Genomic DNA, 19,498 nt, shown 5'->3' on the forward strand with positions numbered 1-19,498 from the left:
TTGCTTGTATTTAATTATTGTTTTCTGTTTTTTTAGTAGTTTGTTGACATTTATTGGGATGGCTCAAGTATATAGAACTGGTTTGGGGAACTCAATATTCCCTCAGGATGCAATTTTATTTGTTTTACTTCAAAAGTTTATATATGGCTTAACTAGGTAGTATCTAAGTAGTGTAAATGGAGGCAGGAAGTAGAAAGCTAGCTATGTGGTTAAGAAAGAGCCACAGATTAGAAGAACTGTTGCAGGAATAGAGGTTAAAAAAGCTCTCGCTGTTAAGAGATCTTGGGTTGCATCGAATGCTAGTCCTACTCCAGAGTAGACCTATTGAATGTGAAGTTAAAGTCCATTAACTTCAATGGGTCTGCTCTGGAGTAGGACTAGTTGGTGACAACCCTTAATTATTAGATAAGCTTCAACGAGAGACAGCAGTTGCCAACAATAAATTAATTAATAAAAGCCCCAGAAACAGATGCGTACACCAAAAAAGTGTGTTAAATTTAAATATTTTAAATTATATTTATATATACTTAAGGATCATGCTGGTGTTTTCAGCTAAGTGGGGTGTCAATTTCTTATCCTAATATTTATAAATTTGGACTTAAACCTTTACAGATTTGCATTTGTTTAATGGTGGAGACTGACGGTTTGAGATTCCATTACCCCAAGCTCTTGGCCTTCAAGTCGTTATTTCTTTTAATCCCACATAATAACTATTTGCTTTGCTGATTCATGTTAAACCCAGGAATGGATCAATCACGGACCTCCAATTGTGTTTTGGATTTCCGGTTTCTACTTTACTCAGTCCTTCTTGACAGGAGTTTCACAGAACTATGCCAGGAAATACACCATCCCAATAGATCACATTGGATTTGAATTTGAGGTAAGTAAAGCAATTTCATTCCGTGTTTAAGAGTTCCTGTATACGATGCAAAATGAAACTTGGTAACCTAGGGTTGTATCCAATGAAATCCTACTGAGAGTAAACCCATTGGAATGGAACCCGTTAGTCATGCCCATTAATTTCAGAGGGTGTACACTGAGAAAGTTTGTCTTCCATCCATCGCCCTCAGCCAATCCATCTATAGAGATCAGAGTTAGGCTACTGAAGATTGGGACATTTGCATGAACTGGAATGTAGGGAACAATAAAGCATATCTGCCAGTTTAATGGTGGATTTTAGGTAATTTTAGAGTTCATGGACTTGCTTCCACCCATCTCTCCTTAAATACCAGTGCATATTATATCATTTACTTCAAAAAGGCCATCCTACTGCATTGGGGGTGGGGTGGGCAGCTCATTCTGTTACATGGAGCCCTGGGCACACACACTCCCTCTGATGGTACCACTGATCTCCATTGTAAAACACTGAGGCTGGTAAAAAAAGTCTTCCTTCCTTCCTTCCTTCCTTCCTTCCTTCCTTCCTTCCTTCCTTCCACAAAACATGGATTTATGAAGCTGCATCCTCCAGAGTCCATTCAGAGCATTCAAAGGCCAGAAACAACAGAGGCCGTTTTCCTACTTAATTGATCCCTTAGTGCTAGAAGATAATAGTAAAATATTAAATAATTGATGGCATGTTGTTAGAGAAAGGGGGGGAAAGGAGCTATGGGATTTACTCTTACCCTTTCTCAGAAAATGTCTTTGGGAAGCTGTGCAGAGAGTACAGATTCAAAAGTAATAAGTCTGGAGAGCATTATGAACTAAAGTGTAACGAGCATTTAGAAATATGAGGACCAGTGTTGGGATCTAGCTTTTGCAAGCATTTGTAGATATTTCTCTTCCATTCTTTATGTTTAAGAAGCCCGTAGTGAGCTAGTCGGATGGGGAAGAAAGCATGATGGGCAGTCCTTGTAGATACTTGGGGAGTTTCTGGGTAGATTGAGTCACAGAGGATTGGGTGTGATGTTTCAGCACGTCCTGCTTCAGTGCTTCAGATCCACAGGAGACATTCCTTGCCACAGCTAGCAACTAGCACTGGATAGAACCTTCCTTCTGCAAGACCTAGGCCATGTTCTAATACACCATCTCTTCCTTCCTTCCCCCACCCAATTTAGGTGATGACACAGGAGCACAGTATGACTCAGTTGCCTGAAGATGGAGCCTACGTGAAAGGGCTTTATCTGGAAGGGGCCCGCTGGGATAGGGAGACCATGCGGATTGGAGAGTCTTTTCCCAAAATCCTCTACGACTCCCTGCCCATCATTTGGCTGAAACCTGGCGAGAGCTCCAAATTTTTGCACGAAGGGATTTACCTGTGCCCCGTCTACAAAACCAGTGCCAGGAGAGGCACCTTGTCCACCACTGGCCACTCCACCAATTACGTGCTCTCCATTGAGCTCCCTTCCGATTTGCCCCAGAAGCACTGGATCAATAGGGGCGTCGCTGCGCTTTGCCAGCTCGACGACTAAATGTTTGGTGTCATATGCCTGTGCTTTCTGATAAAAAAGCACGGCTGCAACTATTGCCCCTTTGAAAAGAAAGAAGTCTCGGGCTACAACCATTGCCCCATTGAAAATAAAGAAAACTTAAGGTTTGAGCAACTTGTTTTATTGCACATTCATCCTGATTTGTTTCCAGGGAGGTTAGACAGCAGCTGCATCTACACCATACATTTATGTTTGCGAGCATGTATTTCATAAAGTTTATATGCTGCTTGATTCTAAAAACAACACCAACCCTCAAAGGGGTTTAAAAAAAGAATACAACAATAAAATTATTAGTAAAAACAATTTAAAACATTCAGACAATTGAAACCAGCAGTGAACTAAAAACACATCAGTATTTCAGATAGAGAAGTAGGCTTGTCTAAACAAGAATGCTTTAAGTAGGTACCAAAAAGAGTGCACTGAAGCTGCCAGCAGGATATCAATGGCAGGGAGTTCCAAAGTGTAGGGGCCACCACATTAAAAGATCAGTTTCCTACAGATGCAGAACATCTGTGCCAGTTCCACAGATCAAAGCAGTCCGAGAGGGCCTGTATGGGGTAAGACAATCTCACAGACAAATATGTAGTTTGTTAAGGATCCTGGGAATTGTAGTGCTGAGGTAAACTGCAGTTCTCTAGGTCCTTTGGAGGAAGCCATGTGCTTTAAATGTATGCTGTGCATGTGAGTGATGTTGCTTCAAGCCAGCATTATCCCACACTTTCCAGTGCACTTTCTCATCTCTTATTGTGAAAAGAGCATTCTTTTTTGGGGGGGAGTGGGTTTGTTGTGCAAGGCCTCCCAATCACCTTCGACTGCACAACCAGGATTTGCTGGGATGTGGTTGAATCTCACCCAAGACTAGCGATGGTCTGGAGGTCCTCTTTGCTTTGCTCTCAGTTTGCTTTCTCTCTTGGGTCAAGCCATTTTGTATTGAGGATTGAGAAGTGGGCCCTTCCTTTCCCCTGTTCTAACAGCAAACCGTTTGCTATCAGGGTGACTCAGGAGGGTGTTCCCAGAAAGAGGAAGCGAAAGGCACCACTGCCAGATCTCTCACTGAACTCTTTGCCATGCCATTTCATTCAACTTCGCTTCTGGCTTTCCCCAATTCCTACCATGGCTTTCATTTTCAGGTCAGGGTCATGGGTTGGAGCCCCTGCATTGCAGGATGTTGAACTAGATGACCCTTTATTCCCTTCTAGCTCTTTGATCCTGTGACTTCATAATCCATCCATTCCTATGTAACGTCTTCCTTGCCCTCTGCCTTCCCCTCTCTGCCCCAGATGTTAATCTTGTGGTTTTAGGCGCCATCTGCACCATACATTTAAAGCAGTATCATACCTATTTACACAGTCATGACTTCCCCCTCTAAAATCCTGGGCACTGGAGTTATTAAGGGTGCTAAGAGTGGTTAGTTCCTTTTCCTAGGGAACTCTGGGGCTTGCAGCTCTGTGAGGGGAACACAGATTTTGGGCATCACAAAGTTTATTTAAGTCTGCCACCTTTGATTTTTATTTATTTATTTATTGCTGCCCTCCCCCTTTATGTTGCTGTTTGATTAGGTAGTGTGTGTGTGTGTGTGTGTGTGTGTGTGTGTGTGTGTACACGCGCGCGCACACACATACACACACTTCTTTTCATTTATTTAGTATGGGACCGACACCCACAGCAGGATAGAAAGCAGTAGGATAGATAAGGAACAACTTCAAAGGGGAAAAGCTATTATTGTAGTCAGTTGGACAGGAAGAAATGACTGGATTGGATGTAGAAGAAAGAAGAGGATGAGTCAAATATGACACATAGGCTGCATGTCTGAATAATTGTATCTCGAGCAGCAAGGAAGACATGCAGAAGGATGGAAAGACACATCGCAGAGCGTCTGCTTCCAGGGAAATTGTCTTGTGCCAAGGTTGAAAAACTTGGAACGTGGCCTGCTTGGTTTGCCAGTTCTACAGGAAGGCTGCCTTTGACCAGGTTAGAGTATATCTCTGCCTAACGAAGTAACCTACTCTGAAAGGCAGCAGCTCCCCAAACAGGGGCTCTCTCTTATCACCTTCTGCTGGAGATTGACCCTGGGAACCTTCTGCATGCAAAGCTATGGTGAGCGATGGTGTTCCCCAAATATCAGAGGACATATGGACTTGCCTGAAAACAAAGGCTGACGGATTTGACGGATAAGGCAATCAATGGCTGCTAGCCATGATGGCTTTGTTCTGCTCCACACTGCCAGAGGCAGTCTGCCACTCAGTGCCAGCTGCTGGGAACCACAAGTGGGGAGGGTGCTGTTGTGCCAATAGTCTATCGTGCACAGATGAACTATGGAAGACACTGCATTGTCAACCATTCGGTTTCATTGGCTGATTCCTTGTCTCTAGTATTATGAGGGGGAAGAAAGGTTTGTCCGTGTCCATTTTCTCCTCCTGATGCATATTTGTATCCACTTCTACTATGTCCTTGCTTTTTTGCTGAGCTAAAAAGCCCCTAGTGCTGTAACCTTTACTCATGGGGGAAAACATCAACAAGGGAGACAGTCCACTTGAAGTGGGGGGGGGGGGATACGAGGCACAAAATAGACAGTGTGGGGAAACCAGCCTTGCCCCTCCGAGGAGTGGGGAGGGGGGGAGCCTGCAGCAGCAGCAGCTCCTCTTTTTAGGTATGCACTTTCTGCTGGGCTGTACCTTCCAGCCTTCTCCTGTGGAAGCTTTAATTAACTCTGTGAAACTGTTTTCTGCTTATGCAGAGTCTTTTCTCAAAGAAGCGCAAAATGCTTTGAAAGGGGATCTTAGGTGTAATAACTTCGGGTTTTCAAAGGGCAGCAATTTCAAGACGCCCTGATCAAATTTCAAAAGCTGAAAAGGTGTATATTGTTGGAGCTCGGTTTTGTTGTTGCTCCTTTTTAAAACCAAGTTGCATTTTCCCAGGAGTCAGCTGGTTTGGATGCTGTTTAATTCATGAATGTTGAAGAGAGACCCTTTTCTGATTGCCTGGGGCCATCTAGTGAGCGGCTTGCAGAACTGGGTGTTCTACCCCTGAGCTTTTGCCATAACCAGATAGTAATATTGACTCAGCTAATTAGGCCACGCAATACCTCATTGCACCAGCTCACTTGCCTTATTGATATACTTTGGATATTCAAGCTTTTAGTTCCTTTAAGCCCAGAATTCAAAAGATGGATATTCAAAGGGAAAAAACCCTCTGCACAGCTGTCTGTGGTTAATGGACAACATACATCTCAAGCAGTGAATAGGCTAGACACATTTTAGAGGATGTGTGCAATGACTGAAGCTACACATTCTGGGGAAGAGTAACTCAGGCCTCTTACAATGACGTTTCCACAAATACAACACAAGAAACAATTCAGCCTTAACAGAGATAAAAGAAGAGGACTTTGCATTTCTACCTTGTAGAATTCTCTGATGGGATAAAAGTTGTGCTTTCAAGTCATTTGCAAGAAAAAGGTTTCTTACTTGAGTCATACCCTGTTGACACAAGTTGCTACCAAGAACACAAAACACTTGAAGTGTTCATAAGCTGCTGTTCACCGCATCACCCCATTCAAATGATACAGCTCAGGCTGACCTGCGTTATTCCTATGGCAGCAAGAGACACCACTATCCTGCTAACCTTAGGTGGATCATTCTATGCTTTGTCTGGAGTTCTGTTTATGTTAACAATTGGTCGGTACCATCTCCTGACATGGAACAGTATGTTCTTAATAGCAGGGCAGATTCTGACCCACACGCAAATCTAGATTAGACCTTCAGCTATAAAACAGGGGAATCTGTGGTCTTCCAGATGTTGTTAGATTACAACTCCCATAATCCCTGACCATCAGCTATGCTGGCTGGGCCTGATGGGAGTTGGAGTCCAACAACATTTGGAGGGCCACAGGATCTGTATCCCTGCTTTAAAATTATTATCCATTGAAAGGGAGGCATAAACCAGGGATGGGGAACATGTGGTCCTCAAGATGTTGTTGGACTCCCAACTCCCATCAGCTCCAGCCAGCAAGGTCAATGATCAGGAGTGATGAGAGTTGAGGTCCCCTCAAATGTTGTAGGGTCAAAGGTTTCCCACCCTGGTCTAAATTGGAGGGCTATTTCAGGCATCTTGCCAGAGGGTTATTTTCTGTCTTTGCTGATGTTTTTCCAACCCTGTCCCTTTTCAAACATAGGGCACAGTAGCCGACCGAGTGCTTCATCAATGGCACAAGAGCATTAAAATGAGTTGGGTGGGTAACATGCTGAATGAGTGCTTGTGGGCTGACATCTACTTCCCAATAAGCGCACATGAAACATGCCAGGATCTCGCACTGGCTAAGCCTCCATGCGATGGATTTTATTCACAAGTTATGGCTCTGCATGAGGATGTAGAGAGAGACTAGGGCCCCCAGTGGGTAGGAATGGAAGGCACAATCTCACTCCTCAGCCAAGTGCAAAAAGGCCGGGGAAAATATTGGCCAAACTACGCCATTCTGTTGTCTGCTAAAGGTGTTTTCTACTTGCCACACCATGCTGTTGTAGTCTTTGAAAAACAATGTTTTAGGTTTCAGAAGATTATTGAGCCTTTCTGCATGGTGCTATATCCTTCTACAATGCAAGACGCATCACACTTTGCCTATCCTATCATAAATCATCTGACTTTTATTGGTGAGTCATCTGCTGACTCTTAATAAATACAAGACCGTTTGATTGTATCCTTACTCATCGCCTTCTCAGGATCAAGTGGGCCCCTGGCCTTGAGGGCGATGTCAGCAAGTGCAAACCACACCAGTTTCATTTATGCATGAAAGGAATCTGCCAAGCAGTCGAGGAAGACACAGGCAACAGTCCTGATTATGAAATTTCATCGTGGGATTTCAAGTAGATAGGCTTGGAAAGCTTTCTCAGCTTCTCTTGATGTCGAAAAGTACGGCCGTGCTGCTGGGCGAGACCCATGGGAGGCAGATGAGTCTATGAGAAGCAAGGAGAAAATAATTTTTAAAAACCCAAACGTTTGGAAACTGCAAAAAATCAGAAAACAGACACACATGCAACCAGTCCCACTGCCGTAGCCCAATGAAGGGGGTGTTGCATGTGGGCCTGGAAGTAGAGTCACATCCCAGTTTCTGTCCCCATAAAGGCATTCCATGGTCCATCTTTTCACACCTTAGGTTGAACCATAGCTAATGCTTACCACGGACATGCATTTCTGGGCCATTTGTCTCCTCCTTCCTAGTGTGTGGAGGAAACAGTTTGGTTTCTAAACCAGAGATCATGAGTGGTTTTGCTCTAAGAAATCATGATCAGTAAGTAAGCTAACTTTGGCTTTGGGAGCAAACAAACCAGTCTATCGCCTTCAGATTTAATGCTAAGCCAGGGTTCCTTTCCCACCCCTTGTTCCAGAAAGGGTGAGAAGGAACCATCTGACCAAGATTAGTGTTTTCACCATTTACTGTTACACTGAAATAAGACCAGAGGTTCAATTCAGATAGTGTGCTGAAACATGGTTTCCACTGACCACCGTTCAGAACCCAAACCATGAAGTGAGCTTCCAAAGGTACAGGCAAACCATAATTTAGAGCTGTGGGTCTGCTTTTGTTTTCTGTTCGCTCCGTGCTCATGTCTCTGAGCCAATGGCCTCTGGAAGCACAGCAATGGGCGTAACCATGGTTTTTCAATTCAAACATTCTGCCAAATGAGGGTTTGCAATCCAATTGCTGGCTGTGGTCTCTGATTTCCCAGCCGATCTCAAAAATGTGGTTTATCAATTCAGCCTAGGTTCTGAGATCTGGGGAGTAAAATCATGATAAACACTGTATGGGCAGAGGGGAAACAAATGGATTACTGCCATATTGGACCCCCACTTGCATAAAGAATTGAATGCTGACAGAAGGAACTGTCTTTGTGACTGTCTGTGGGCTGATAATTAATATCATTTGAAGTCTAAAAATTTGAGAATCGGTGCTACATGGTAATTAAATATCAAGCCAACATCCTGATTCTCCAAGCAACTTGTGTTACTAAAAGACATCATTTTAATGACTCTTGCAGATGTGGGAGACATCTTTGAAGATATACTCCTGATTCAGCCTGACTCATGTGCTTAGCAGTAATTGTAGGATTGTTCCTGGAGAAGCAAATGGGGTGATTCAGTAGTTTCTGTCTAGAACATGTGGAATTCTATGGAGTAATGGGGCGAAGAGATTCACATCAGGTGGATTTCTACTTACAGGCCTTGGATATGGGATCTGATAGTGAAGTCCTATCTCTATCCTCGCCGTGCATTCGTCTATACATTGTTTAATCAGCTTCGGATCTGTTAACTTCTCAAACAACATAAGACAAAACAGAAATCAAAACAGAAAGCTGTGAATCCATGTGGAAATTAGCCATCTAAAAAAAAAAAAACACCTTGCAGCCCCGCCCCACTAGCCCAGGTGAGGACATTCTATTCTATTCTATTTATTAAAAAAAGGTCCGTATAGTTAAAGCCATGGTTTTCCTAGTAGTGATGTATGGAAGTGAGAGCTGGACCATAAAGAAGGCTGATCGCCGAAGAATTGATGCTTTTGAATTATGGTGCTGGAGGAGACTCTTGAGAGTCCCATGGACTGCAAGAAGATCAAACGCATCCATTCTTAAGGAAATTAGCCCTGAGTGCTCACTGGAAGGACAGATCGTGAAGCTGAGGCTCCAATACTTTGGCCACCTCATGAGAAGAGAAGACTCCCTGGAAAAGACCCTGATGTTGGGAAAGATTGAGGGCACAAGAAGGGGACGACAGAGGATGACATGGTTGGACAGTGTTCTCGAAGCTACAAACATGAGTCTGACCAAACTGCGGGAGGCAGTGGAAGACAGGAGTGCTTGGCGTGCTCTGGTCCATGGGGTCACGAAGAGTCGGACACGACTAAACGACTAAACAACATTTATTTAAAAAAATAGAATCTGAGGTTGAGGCTGAGGTTGGTGGGTCAATGCCCCATTCACCTTAACCAACCAGCCTCCGCTGGGCCAAGTATCAAGGCAGAGGCGGTTTTAGACTAGCAGGAACGCTGCGGTAGCACTGGGGGTCGGCCTGCAGGGGGTGCCGAAACAATGCTGCAGAATGGATCATGAGAGGTCGGGGTGCCAAATTTTAGCATCGTACAAAGTCCACTGCTGATCAAGGCCACACAGCACAATTTGTGTGCCTAAGTGCCATTTAAATCGATGAGATCAAAGAGCGTTGTTAAATGTGAGGTACCCATATCTCTTCTCTGGATTGGGTTCTGAGCAGCTCTTTGATTGATTCCAAATTTAACTCAGAGCAGCTCTTTGTTCTCCCACGGAGTGTCTAATTTGAGCTCTTTTTGCGCCTACCCGTTTGGACTGTGCTGTCTTTTAATTAAATTGTAGGTCGACTTTTGATAAAAATATATATCGCTCACAGTTCAGGAAAGCAAAGCCATGGGGTTTTTGGTCTCCCAAAGATTCCAAAGGAGGAATTCTTAAAACGGAACTCGCATGTTTTAAGAATCCATCAGGGCAACCTTACATTTGAGCCTTCGCCTGGTAGTCATAGGCGAAGAGGAATTCCATGCAAGTGAATGAGCAGGCTGGCAAAGGAAGAATGGGTCACCACAGCCCACCTCTTACTATGCTATGCACAGAGCAGGTGTGGGGTAACTTTGGCCTTCCAGACATTGCTGAACATGGCTGAATCGGCCGTGCTTGCTGGGGCTGATCAGAGTTGCAGCAGCATCTGGAAAAAAGAAAGTCTCTTCCTCCACAAATGGAAATCCAAGAGGCTGGTTGGAGCAGGGATGGAACGCCCTGCTTAGCCAGCCTGCCTGGCAGAAGGCATTTTTTGTAACTAGCCTGCTAAGAGGCTCCCTGCCTGGACTAGCCTTTCCTACCTCTACAGCCAACATGAAAACACAGGCAACTGAACTCTTAGGGGGCTAAAAACCACAGGCTTTTGTCTTTGTGCAGCAATAAAACTGCTAGCAGGTTTGCAAAGAAAAGCAGGGTCTGGTCTGGTTTCACACTGGATGGGATTTCAAATTGACAGGGTTTCAAATTGGATGGAGGACAGTGTTGAGATTTCCTGCACTGCGGGGGGTTGGACTAGATGTCCCTTGGGGTCCCTTACAACTCTACGATTCGACACAGTTGCATCAGATTACAGCCCATTACGGTTGTATTTTACCACACTGATCTACAGCTGATCTTTCAGGACCTACAACTGGGTTGTTCCCTATGCTAAGGCCATTTAACCAGGAACTGCTCTGTGGGAAGGATCCTGATTGCTTTTCAAATGCTGGTATTGTTGTGAGTGGGTATGTGGTTTTTGTTGTTGTTGTTTAAAAGACAACAACAGGTCAGAGTTTTTTTTGTACGCCACCTCAGTAGGATTTACATCTGTATGGAAGGAAGAGAGGGATGTCTGAGCCGGTGCAGAAACTAGCTTATTCTACAAAGGTGAGATTCACATTTGTTACTCTGCCATAGCTGTCAATGTTTCCCTTTCTTTAAGGGAAATTCCCTGATTCCGAATAGGATTCCTCGCAAGAAAAGGGAAAAGTTGACAGCTATGTACTCTGCCCCCTTCTGCATATGGCCCCACCCACCAGCAGCATGTGGCCCCTGGGAGGCTGCCAAGAAGGAAATGTGGCCCTTGGGCTGAAAAAGTTACCCTACCCCTGACCTATGATTTGTTCATTGGCAGACGTACATTTGGGGCCCCCTGAAGCTTGAACTGTCATGGGAGCCCCTTCACAACCGATAACAAGGTCTGGGTAACCACTGCTATCTTGACAGATCACAGATCACCACACCTTTACAACATCTGTGCTGCTGACTTTGGGATTGCTTTGGGATTGCAACTCAAATTGGGTCTAATAGACCCAAATTTTTTAGTACAGTTGCTTCTGCATCCCCTCCCAAGATTAGGGGCCCTAAAGCTTAAGCTTCATTAATTTCATAATAGATGCTGGATTTGTTTCTTCCATGGGGAAACCCGATGATGATCACAGTCTGGTCTAAAAAGAAGCAACCGTCTGCATACAAAGAACATTTGCCCTGTCAGCTGGGACAGAGCGGGAAGAAGCCAGTCCTCCTGCCATCTTCGATGCCAACTCAAAACCCATAAATATTCAGCAAGACAAACACTCACATTTTTATTCTTTAGGAATAACGTTTTTGCTTCATTTATAATGTACTGTTTTTCTTTGATGGTCTCTTCCATTTGGCCGGATGCCGATTGCCATTTTCTGGCGATGCGAAATATCTTGCGATAAAGGCCAAGAACTTCTTGACGGGTGACGGGCGTCATCTAGAGAAACAGGGAACAGACCCACCAACATTTATGGTTGTGGGGGTGGGAGGAGGCCTCCAAACAGATGGGACATTTTCACATACTCCTTAATTAGTTTTCAAATATTTTAATGGCTCCTAGCTGAACACAAAGAACCAGAAAAGACAGAAAACTACTATCATCTGCCAATGACAGAGAACATTTACTTTCTGTGTACCAACTTGGGGGAAGGAGGTGGGCATCCCAGGCCCTCCAAGTGTCCCTATTTTCCAGGGACAGTCCCGGATTTACAGACGCCATCCAGGTTTCTGATTTGACACCAAAATATCCTGTTTTTCCTTAGGACGTCCCTATTTTCATTAGAGAAATGTTGGGAAGCTATGGAATTATCAGATCCCTGAGCCACCTGAAGGCAGTCCTGTATAGGGAAGTTTTTTTTAATGTTTTATTATGTTTTTATATATGTTGGAAGCTGCCCAGAGTGTCTGGGGCAACCCATTCAGATGGGTGGGGTGTAAATAGTAAAATTAGGACGTCCATATTTTTGTCGGAGAAATGTTTGGGGGTATGTCAAAGGGCATGCTGGATCCAAGCCAGGGATCCATTTAAAACACGAACACATTTGACTCAGGAACGATGAATGCAGATCCAACCTACGTCTCAGAACAGAAGCTTGTCTGTTGTTCGGGGCTTCTGGTCTTTTTATGCCGGAGGTTTCTGTGAACTCAAGACTAAGTTTTCGTTGTCTGTGAATCCAGACAGCGATTCTCAACAAGATGGGCACAATACTCCCTTTCTTAACTGTTCTCAGCAAAGGCGACCTATTGTCATTTCTCAAGGAACAGATGGCAAATGTTTAACTAGGCTTTGGGAGGCTGAAGGAAAATGGTGGTCTTTCAGAACGGCTCAGAAACCGGCCAAGCCAGATTGCCTGACTCACAGCAGGGGATTAGGGGACTGGATTTGGCTGGTGCAGTTATTGGGCAAACCAGATTTAAACCACTCCTCCAATGAAGGGACCACAGCATCACCGTGAATGCAATGTTTTCTGTTTTGGAGATGGACTGGGCACTTGGCCACTGTTCAGTACTTTGGAACAAGGGTGGGGAACCTTTGACTCTCCAAATATTGCTGTACTGCAACTCCCATCAGCCCCAGTAAGCATGGCCAATGGCCAGGGATGATGCAAATTGTAGCAACATCTGGGGAACCTGTGGCGCTCCACATGATGTTGAGTTACCACTCCCGTCCTCCCCGTCCATTGGCCAAAATCGTTGGGGCTGATGGCAGTTGGAGTCCAACAACATTTGAATCATATAAACATAGAATTGTAGAGTTGGAAGAGACCCCAAGCACCATCTAGTCCAACCTCCTACAATGCAGGAATCTCAGCTAAAGCATCCATGACATATGGCCAGCCAACCTCCAAGGAAGGAGAGTCCACAACCTTCCAAGGGAGACCGTTCCACTGCTGAGCAGCTCTTACTGTCAGAAAGTTCTTCCTTATGTTTAGTCAGAATCTCCTTTCTTGTAACTTGAATCCACTGGTTTGAGTCCTACCCTCCAGAGCAGGAGGAAACAAGCTTGCTCCATCTTCCATGGGACAGCGCTTGAGATATCTGAAGATGGCTATCAGATCTCCTCTCTGTCTCCTCATTCCAGGCTCAACATAGCCAGCTCCTTCATTTGGAGAGCCACAGGGACCCCAGCCCTGCTGCACAAAAATGCTCAGCAATCGGCTCAGGTGTGCAGACCTTGGTCCTCAAGATCTTGCTGAACTATAACTCCCATGATCCCTGGCTTTGAGCCATGCTTGCTGGCGGATGGGATTTGGAGTTCAGGAACATCTGGAAGGCTGACAGTTCCCCACAACTGTACACTAAAGGCACAGCAGCTTCCTAATTTGAGCTCAGAAAGCTTCAGAAAGGAAACCCACTTCTAAGATCCTTCTGGGGGTAGGAGGTCTCCCGCTGTCTACCTCTCAATACCACTCATCCATCTGTGCACAGGAACATAGGAGGCTGGCTTATACTGAATCAGACCCATTGGCTCATCTAGCTTAGCACTGTCCTCACCAAGTGCAGGCCAGATCTGGAGAACCTTTGGTTTTTCGGGCAGCCCCATATGGAGATGTTGGGGGTTGAACTTGGGACCTTCTGGATACAAAGCAACTGTTCTACCTTCCTGTGGAGGAATCACATCAGCAGGGGACATTCTGGCCTTTGTTCTCGGCGCCTGCTTAACGCCACTCTCGGGCGCCTTTCCAAGAACGGCCAGTGTTGGGAGTCCCCATTTCGCTGTCTTAAGAGCTAAATTATAACACTTAGCTGAAGTGATGGCCCACAATTGCTCTGCAGCTGGGAGCGGTGACAGATCATCATTCACGGCTCCGCACATTTAAGCTGCAGCAACAACGAAAAAGTCAGTGGGTCAAATTCAACCCTGGGGTAAAACACGAGCGAAGAAAGCCAACAGGCCTGCCGCTGTGGTAGACATTCAGCAGATTTCCTATGAGGAAGAATGAACAGCTGGCATGCTTCGCCCCCCGTGACATTGAAGAGAAGGGGAACGGAGGAGGATTTTTTGCTTGGCTCAGAAGATCACCTTCTTTCCAGTGCACAGTTACGCATTAAACTATCAAGTCATTTGGCATGAACAGGATCCATCCCCCCCCCCCGCGACAACAGCTCATCTGGTTTAACGATGCCAGGAGCAGGTGGGCATTTCTAACGCCCCCGTCTTTGTGCAAGATACTTGGGCAAGCTTCTGTTTCGACTAGTGCACTGGGATTTGAGCAAAAGGGGAACGGGATTAGGGCTGGTGAAGCTGCTGAAGAGGTTGCAATCCAGTTAGCAATGCACTGCTCTGATCTTTTGTGTGAAGTCGGGTATTTTAGGAAGCTGCCTTAAACTGAGCCTTGGTTCCACCTAGCTCAGCAGTGTTGGCGCAGATTGGCAGGGGCATTCCAGGGTTACAGTGAGGGTTCTCTCCAGCCCTACTGGGTGATGCTGAGAATTGAACCTGGGATCTTCAATAATGCAGAGAAGATGCTCTACCACTGGGTTGCAGCCCTTCTTGTCATGTGGGGTTGATGCCTGGAGGACCACATTTGCCTCACAGGCCTGAGGCTCCCCATCTGTGGTTTATGGCTTACTATTAGATGCGAATGCAGCCAATATCTAAAGGTCCCTGATTCGTTCCTGTGCATTGACAGCTGTGATTCTGAAACTCAATGTACTGGTGAATGTATTAGGCTATGGCTGGAGAATCTGGGTTCAAGCCCTCACTTGGGGAGTCTTTTTTTCTCCCTGAACAGTAGAGGGGGGTGGTTTTCAATAAACAAAATAGCCAATCTTTTAGAAACGGTCTGGTTGGCCATAGTCAGAAGCTGGATACTGAACTAGACGGACCCATCATTTAAAAATAAATATAAAAAGCAGCAATTCTTAGCACTGGGCGGTTCAGAGGAGCGAGAGATGGACCTGCTCAGGAGCCGCCAATGATCTTGCAAGGACTTCTACCTGCCCTTCACTGCATTTCCTAGTTGCAGAAGCAAAACACTGACTCAAGCTCTTTTCTAGAGAAATCCTTTCATTGCTTCGAATACATCCAAGATCTGCTCTGTCAGGAAAAAATGTACACGGATGACCTGAAACCAAAGGCAATTTGGATAGTAACGTTACCAACCATGGGGTGGAAATTGAGAGAGAGAAGGATCATAGGCACAATTCCTTGTTTTTTCAAACGTTATTCTCTCTCCTATTTGGTGACATAATTTTAAAAAAGAAAATTTAGAACTCCTCAGCCTCTTATACTTTGCACTTGTGGGGTCGCCTTACCCACTCGGTATGCCCACTCAGCCACTTCTTTGATCTATGGAATTGGCACTGCTAGAGGTGCCACATAATATTTGTTCCGCATTCATAAGAAATGAAACTTTTACTGTGGCAGCTCCTATACTTGGGAATTCCTTGCCTGTTGACATCAAGCAAATGCCTTTGCTGGATTCTTCTCAGTGCCTTCTTAAAACATCTTTGTTTAGGCAAGCTTATGCAGACATACAGAAATCGATTTTTTTTACTCTCTTTTTAGCCTGCAGCTGCTTTCGAATGTTGTTAATACTGACTTTTAATTGTATTTAATAATAATTTTAGTATTTTGTTCTGTATGTAAACTGCTTTGAGGTTTTACTGCAATCAATTATATAAATTTTGTTATATAAAATAAAAAGAATGTTCTGGTGAAGACTAATGGGACAAGATTTGCCTTATTCCATTTTTAAAAATGCAATCAGACAACTGCTCCCCACCCCCTAGGAAATTCTCCCAAAACATCAATACATGTAGAATTCGGTCAACGCTGTAGCCCAGCAATTTAATTTCACCTTATAAGTCTCAGCAGCATGAATAAAGTCTTTTCCTGGAACTCTTCTTTTATTTATTTTTTCTTTACCACAACAAATGACATTCTCAGCTATCTCTGCACTCATTATAAGAATGAGGCATCCAAAAATATACAACCCAAATCCGGAGCAAAATAATGGATTTGCACTTCTTATTCATTTTTGGCCTTTTGGCAAAGGTGACTAAGCACGCAGAAAATAATAGAAATTATCAAGTACTGGGCCACGGCCAAAATAAAACAATGGATCTAAATATTAATGAAACTAATTATTCTCCACGAATTTCGCTTGCCCATGATATGACCAGTTCCTTCCTACCTCCCATTACTTTGACTCAGATCAACTGAGCCCATTCAGAAGATGCGCCAGTAATGCTGATGGTTTCTGTGTTGCAGGTGGAAAGCCACATACACACAGCAAGTGCTGCTCTTGCTCCTCTCCTTATTTCAGTTTCGCTTATTGCTTTCAAGGGTAGGCTTAAAACAAAGGCTTCGCTTACGTTCGTGGGTTCCTGGGTTTCTTTTGCAGGCTTCAGCTTTGCTCAGTTGTCACTGATGTTTTAACTGCTGGCTTGAATATAATTTAACTTTCCCATCAGCTAACACCATCTGTGGGGCAACTGTGGCTCTACAGATGTTGGAATCCAACTCAAGAGTCCCAGCCAGCATGCCCAATGGTTGGGGGTGAAAGCTGTTGGCTCCCAGCAACAGCTGGAGACCCCAAAGTTTCCCCATTCGTGGCTAACGCCCTATCTACCTATGACTTATGGGTGGTGATGTTGAACACATGAGATGGTGTCATGGGGCAACAGACACCGTGGTCACCCCTAACCCAGCATCCAATCAAAATTACTACTCCCAAAGCATTCTGGGAAGTGTAGTTTGCAAAGGGTGCTGAGCTCACAGGTGTGCAATCCCCATCACCTTTAACAAACTACATTTCCCATGACTGGGGAAAAGCTGTAACTGTTATAAGTGGTGTAACTGTGTTTTACATATCTAGTGTAGACTTCACCTGCATGTTACATGGAAAGCCTGAGTTAGATAAATCGACAGATAAATCATATTAAATAATAAATAAAAATTAGAATACAGAAATGCATCCATAGCTGTCAACTTTCAGATTTGAAAATAAGGGATCAGCAGCCTCACCTGTCCCGGGGACAGTCTACGGTATATCTAACAATCCCGGATAGCAGTGGGAAACATTGGCACTGGAATAAGGGAATTTCCCGCAAAAAAGGTAAGGTTGACAGCTATGAATGCAATGCAAATCTGCATCTTTTCGGGAATGGTGGTGGGCAATGTGTTAGGGTTTCACCCTAGGAGACTATACTCCCAATGGACTGACACAGTGGTCTCAAGCAGCATCGTATCAACTCCCAATCACAACTAAGCCCCATCAGGCTCCGCCCCATGGTTTTCAAGGCCCCGCCTTTGAGCTCCTTCAAGCCCCACCCCCTGAAAGTGAGGTTGTCATGGCAGCTTCAGCAGGAGAGCAAGGGCACAGCGCTGGAAGGAGATGGCAGGGGGTGTGATTGACTGCCAAGAGACCCAACAAGGTGTTATAAAGGGGTGCATTTAGGGGGTCAGGTTCTCCCTCTCTTGGTTGACATTGGCGACGCCATTTTGTCGCCAGGCCAAGGTGCTTTGGCGCCCTCTAGAGGAGAGGGCAGGAACAAGTCAAGCGCTCTAGGGAGCCCGCGGAGCCATCTGGGCTGTACCAACATACGAAGGGGGCGGGGGTGGCGAGTGCGGAAGGCCACACCCACAACCAACCCCTCCTCATTTCAAAACGCTTGCCTTGGCCTCCCCCGTGACACGCCCGCCCCCCTGGAGCACTCCAACCTTCCCTTACCTGAGGCAGGCATCGCCCTTCCCTTCCCCACCCTCCCGCCTAGCATAGTTTCACCCGGCGCGGCTTTCCTCCCTCACTTACCTCAGAAGCAGGAGGAGGACGACGACGGGGGGGGGGAGGGGCGGGGGAGTCCAGCGCCCCCTCTTGCCCTCACGGCGTGCGGCGTCAGGCACGTCGGCGCGGGCGCCGCCCTGCGTCAGCGCGTCGCCAGCTGACTCCCCAAACGGACACCGCCCCCCGGAAGTGATGCAGGGGAGGCTGAGCCCGAGTGGGAGCCCTGGCCGCTGTAAGGAGCTGGTGCGGAGGGGTGAGTGAATTGGGCTGTCTCTCTTCCCGTCCGTTACGGGATGGGGCTGGGGGAGCCTCCCGTCGGTTTCCCCCACCCCCACTCCCTTCCCTCACACACGGGCTCCCTGCCCCCCCCCCCCTGAGCAACTGCCAAGGTCCTCAGCTCTCCCCCCCATCGCCCCCTTCTCTCTGCCTCTCTTCCCCCTTTGGACTGCCCTGAGTTAGAAGGGGCTTCGGGGTGGGGAGAGAGGGAGGAGGAAGATTTGGAGCCCTGGTGGGGGGATACGTGTTCCCTTGGAGGGGTTGGGGTGGGTCATGAGGGGCCCCTGAAAGTCCCCATGAGGGAAGCAGGGGCAGTGGAGGAAGGGGGTGAGAGAGTCTTCCATCCACCCCCCCTCCTTCCAACTTTGGGGCATGTAAATCTTCCCTGACTTCCCACCTCTCCAACACCCCCACCCCAAAAATAACTGTCTCTCCTCCTCCCTTATCTCAGAAGGTGAGTTGGTTGCAGTCTCTAGTCAGATTTTGTGTCTGTGGAAGCTTCCCCTCCTTTTAGCTAGGTCTTAGGATCCGCTTGATCTGGGTGCATTTTTACTTGGTAAAGTCAGAGGCTTGCTTCCCACCCCAGGATGTGTGACTAGGAGGATGGGGGGGGGGGCGTCACTGCCACTTTGTGTCCCAGGGTGAGTTTAGATTGGAGTGGTATTAAACCCACCCTTATTCACAAAATTGTGTGGGTGTTTTTTTTTTTGGTGGGAACTTCCACTCCCCCTTTTAAGGCTACAAGGTAAGGATCCACCCATGGTCCAATCCTGGGCAAGTTTTCTCAGGGCAGGTTGCCCAAATTCAAAGGGGCTTACTCCCAAGTAAGTGTGTGGGACTGCACCTTTTTAATATGTGGCTTGGAAGTAGTGGCAGGATGGAAGCTGCTATTTTAACCATCCTGGTGTGCTCGGAGTGGGGTGGTTAAACTGTGGTTAAACACATATGCGCACACCACTTTCTCATAAATGTTTGGAATGTGTGGTCATTGGTTTTGGGTTTTTCTTTTTGAAGGAGGCACTTCCCCCTTTCAGAAATTAAAGATCATTTAATATGCAGAGGCAGTTGACACTGATGTTTTTCGGTCATTCTTCCGCCTACGCCATCCCAAACACGCTTTCGCTACCTCCCTATACTGTGAAATAGTGTAATCTGTGTTAGTCGTGAGCATGGAACGTGGATGTGGTTTTTCTTGTTCCAAATGAAT

The 19,498-nt window shown here is 45.9% G+C and overlaps 3 protein-coding genes across 4 annotated transcripts in view; 2 read left to right on the plus strand and 1 right to left on the minus strand.

Annotated features, from left to right (window-relative positions):
- Positions 1 to 2,536, plus strand: part of DNAH3 (dynein axonemal heavy chain 3) — a 105,472-nt gene extending 102,936 nt beyond the window's left edge. The window contains exons 61-62 of the mRNA XM_081888867.1: positions 743 to 880; positions 2,055 to 2,536. Coding sequence (XP_081744993.1) covers positions 743 to 880; positions 2,055 to 2,408 — 492 coding nt within the window. The 3' untranslated portion in view covers positions 2,409 to 2,536. The remainder of the gene's footprint in view (positions 1 to 742; positions 881 to 2,054) is intronic.
- A 4,507-nt stretch (positions 2,537 to 7,043) lies between these two features.
- LYRM1 (LYR motif containing 1) lies at positions 7,044 to 18,156 on the minus strand. The gene is made up of 4 exons (XM_081888916.1): positions 18,043 to 18,156; positions 11,562 to 11,720; positions 8,635 to 8,727; positions 7,044 to 7,375 (listed from the first exon to the last, which is right to left on the minus strand). The coding sequence occupies exons 2-4, from the start codon at positions 11,718 to 11,720 to the stop codon at positions 7,259 to 7,261; spliced, it is 369 nt and encodes a 122-aa protein (XP_081745042.1). The 5' UTR covers positions 18,043 to 18,156; the 3' UTR covers positions 7,044 to 7,258.
- DCUN1D3 (defective in cullin neddylation 1 domain containing 3) overlaps positions 18,152 to 19,498 on the plus strand; it is a 34,364-nt gene continuing 33,017 nt past the window's right edge. Inside the window, exon 1 of one of the 2 annotated variants that reach the window (XM_081888904.1) lies at positions 18,152 to 18,268. The gene's annotated coding sequence lies outside the window, so the exon portion shown is untranslated. Of the gene's footprint in view, positions 18,269 to 19,012; positions 19,116 to 19,498 lie in introns of those variants that run through there. The other variant, XM_081888906.1, reaches the window with a different exon arrangement.

This window comes from Podarcis melisellensis (assembly GCF_964234715.1).
Source record: "Podarcis melisellensis genome assembly, chromosome: 14".
NCBI lineage: Eukaryota > Metazoa > Chordata > Lepidosauria > Squamata > Lacertidae > Podarcis > Podarcis melisellensis.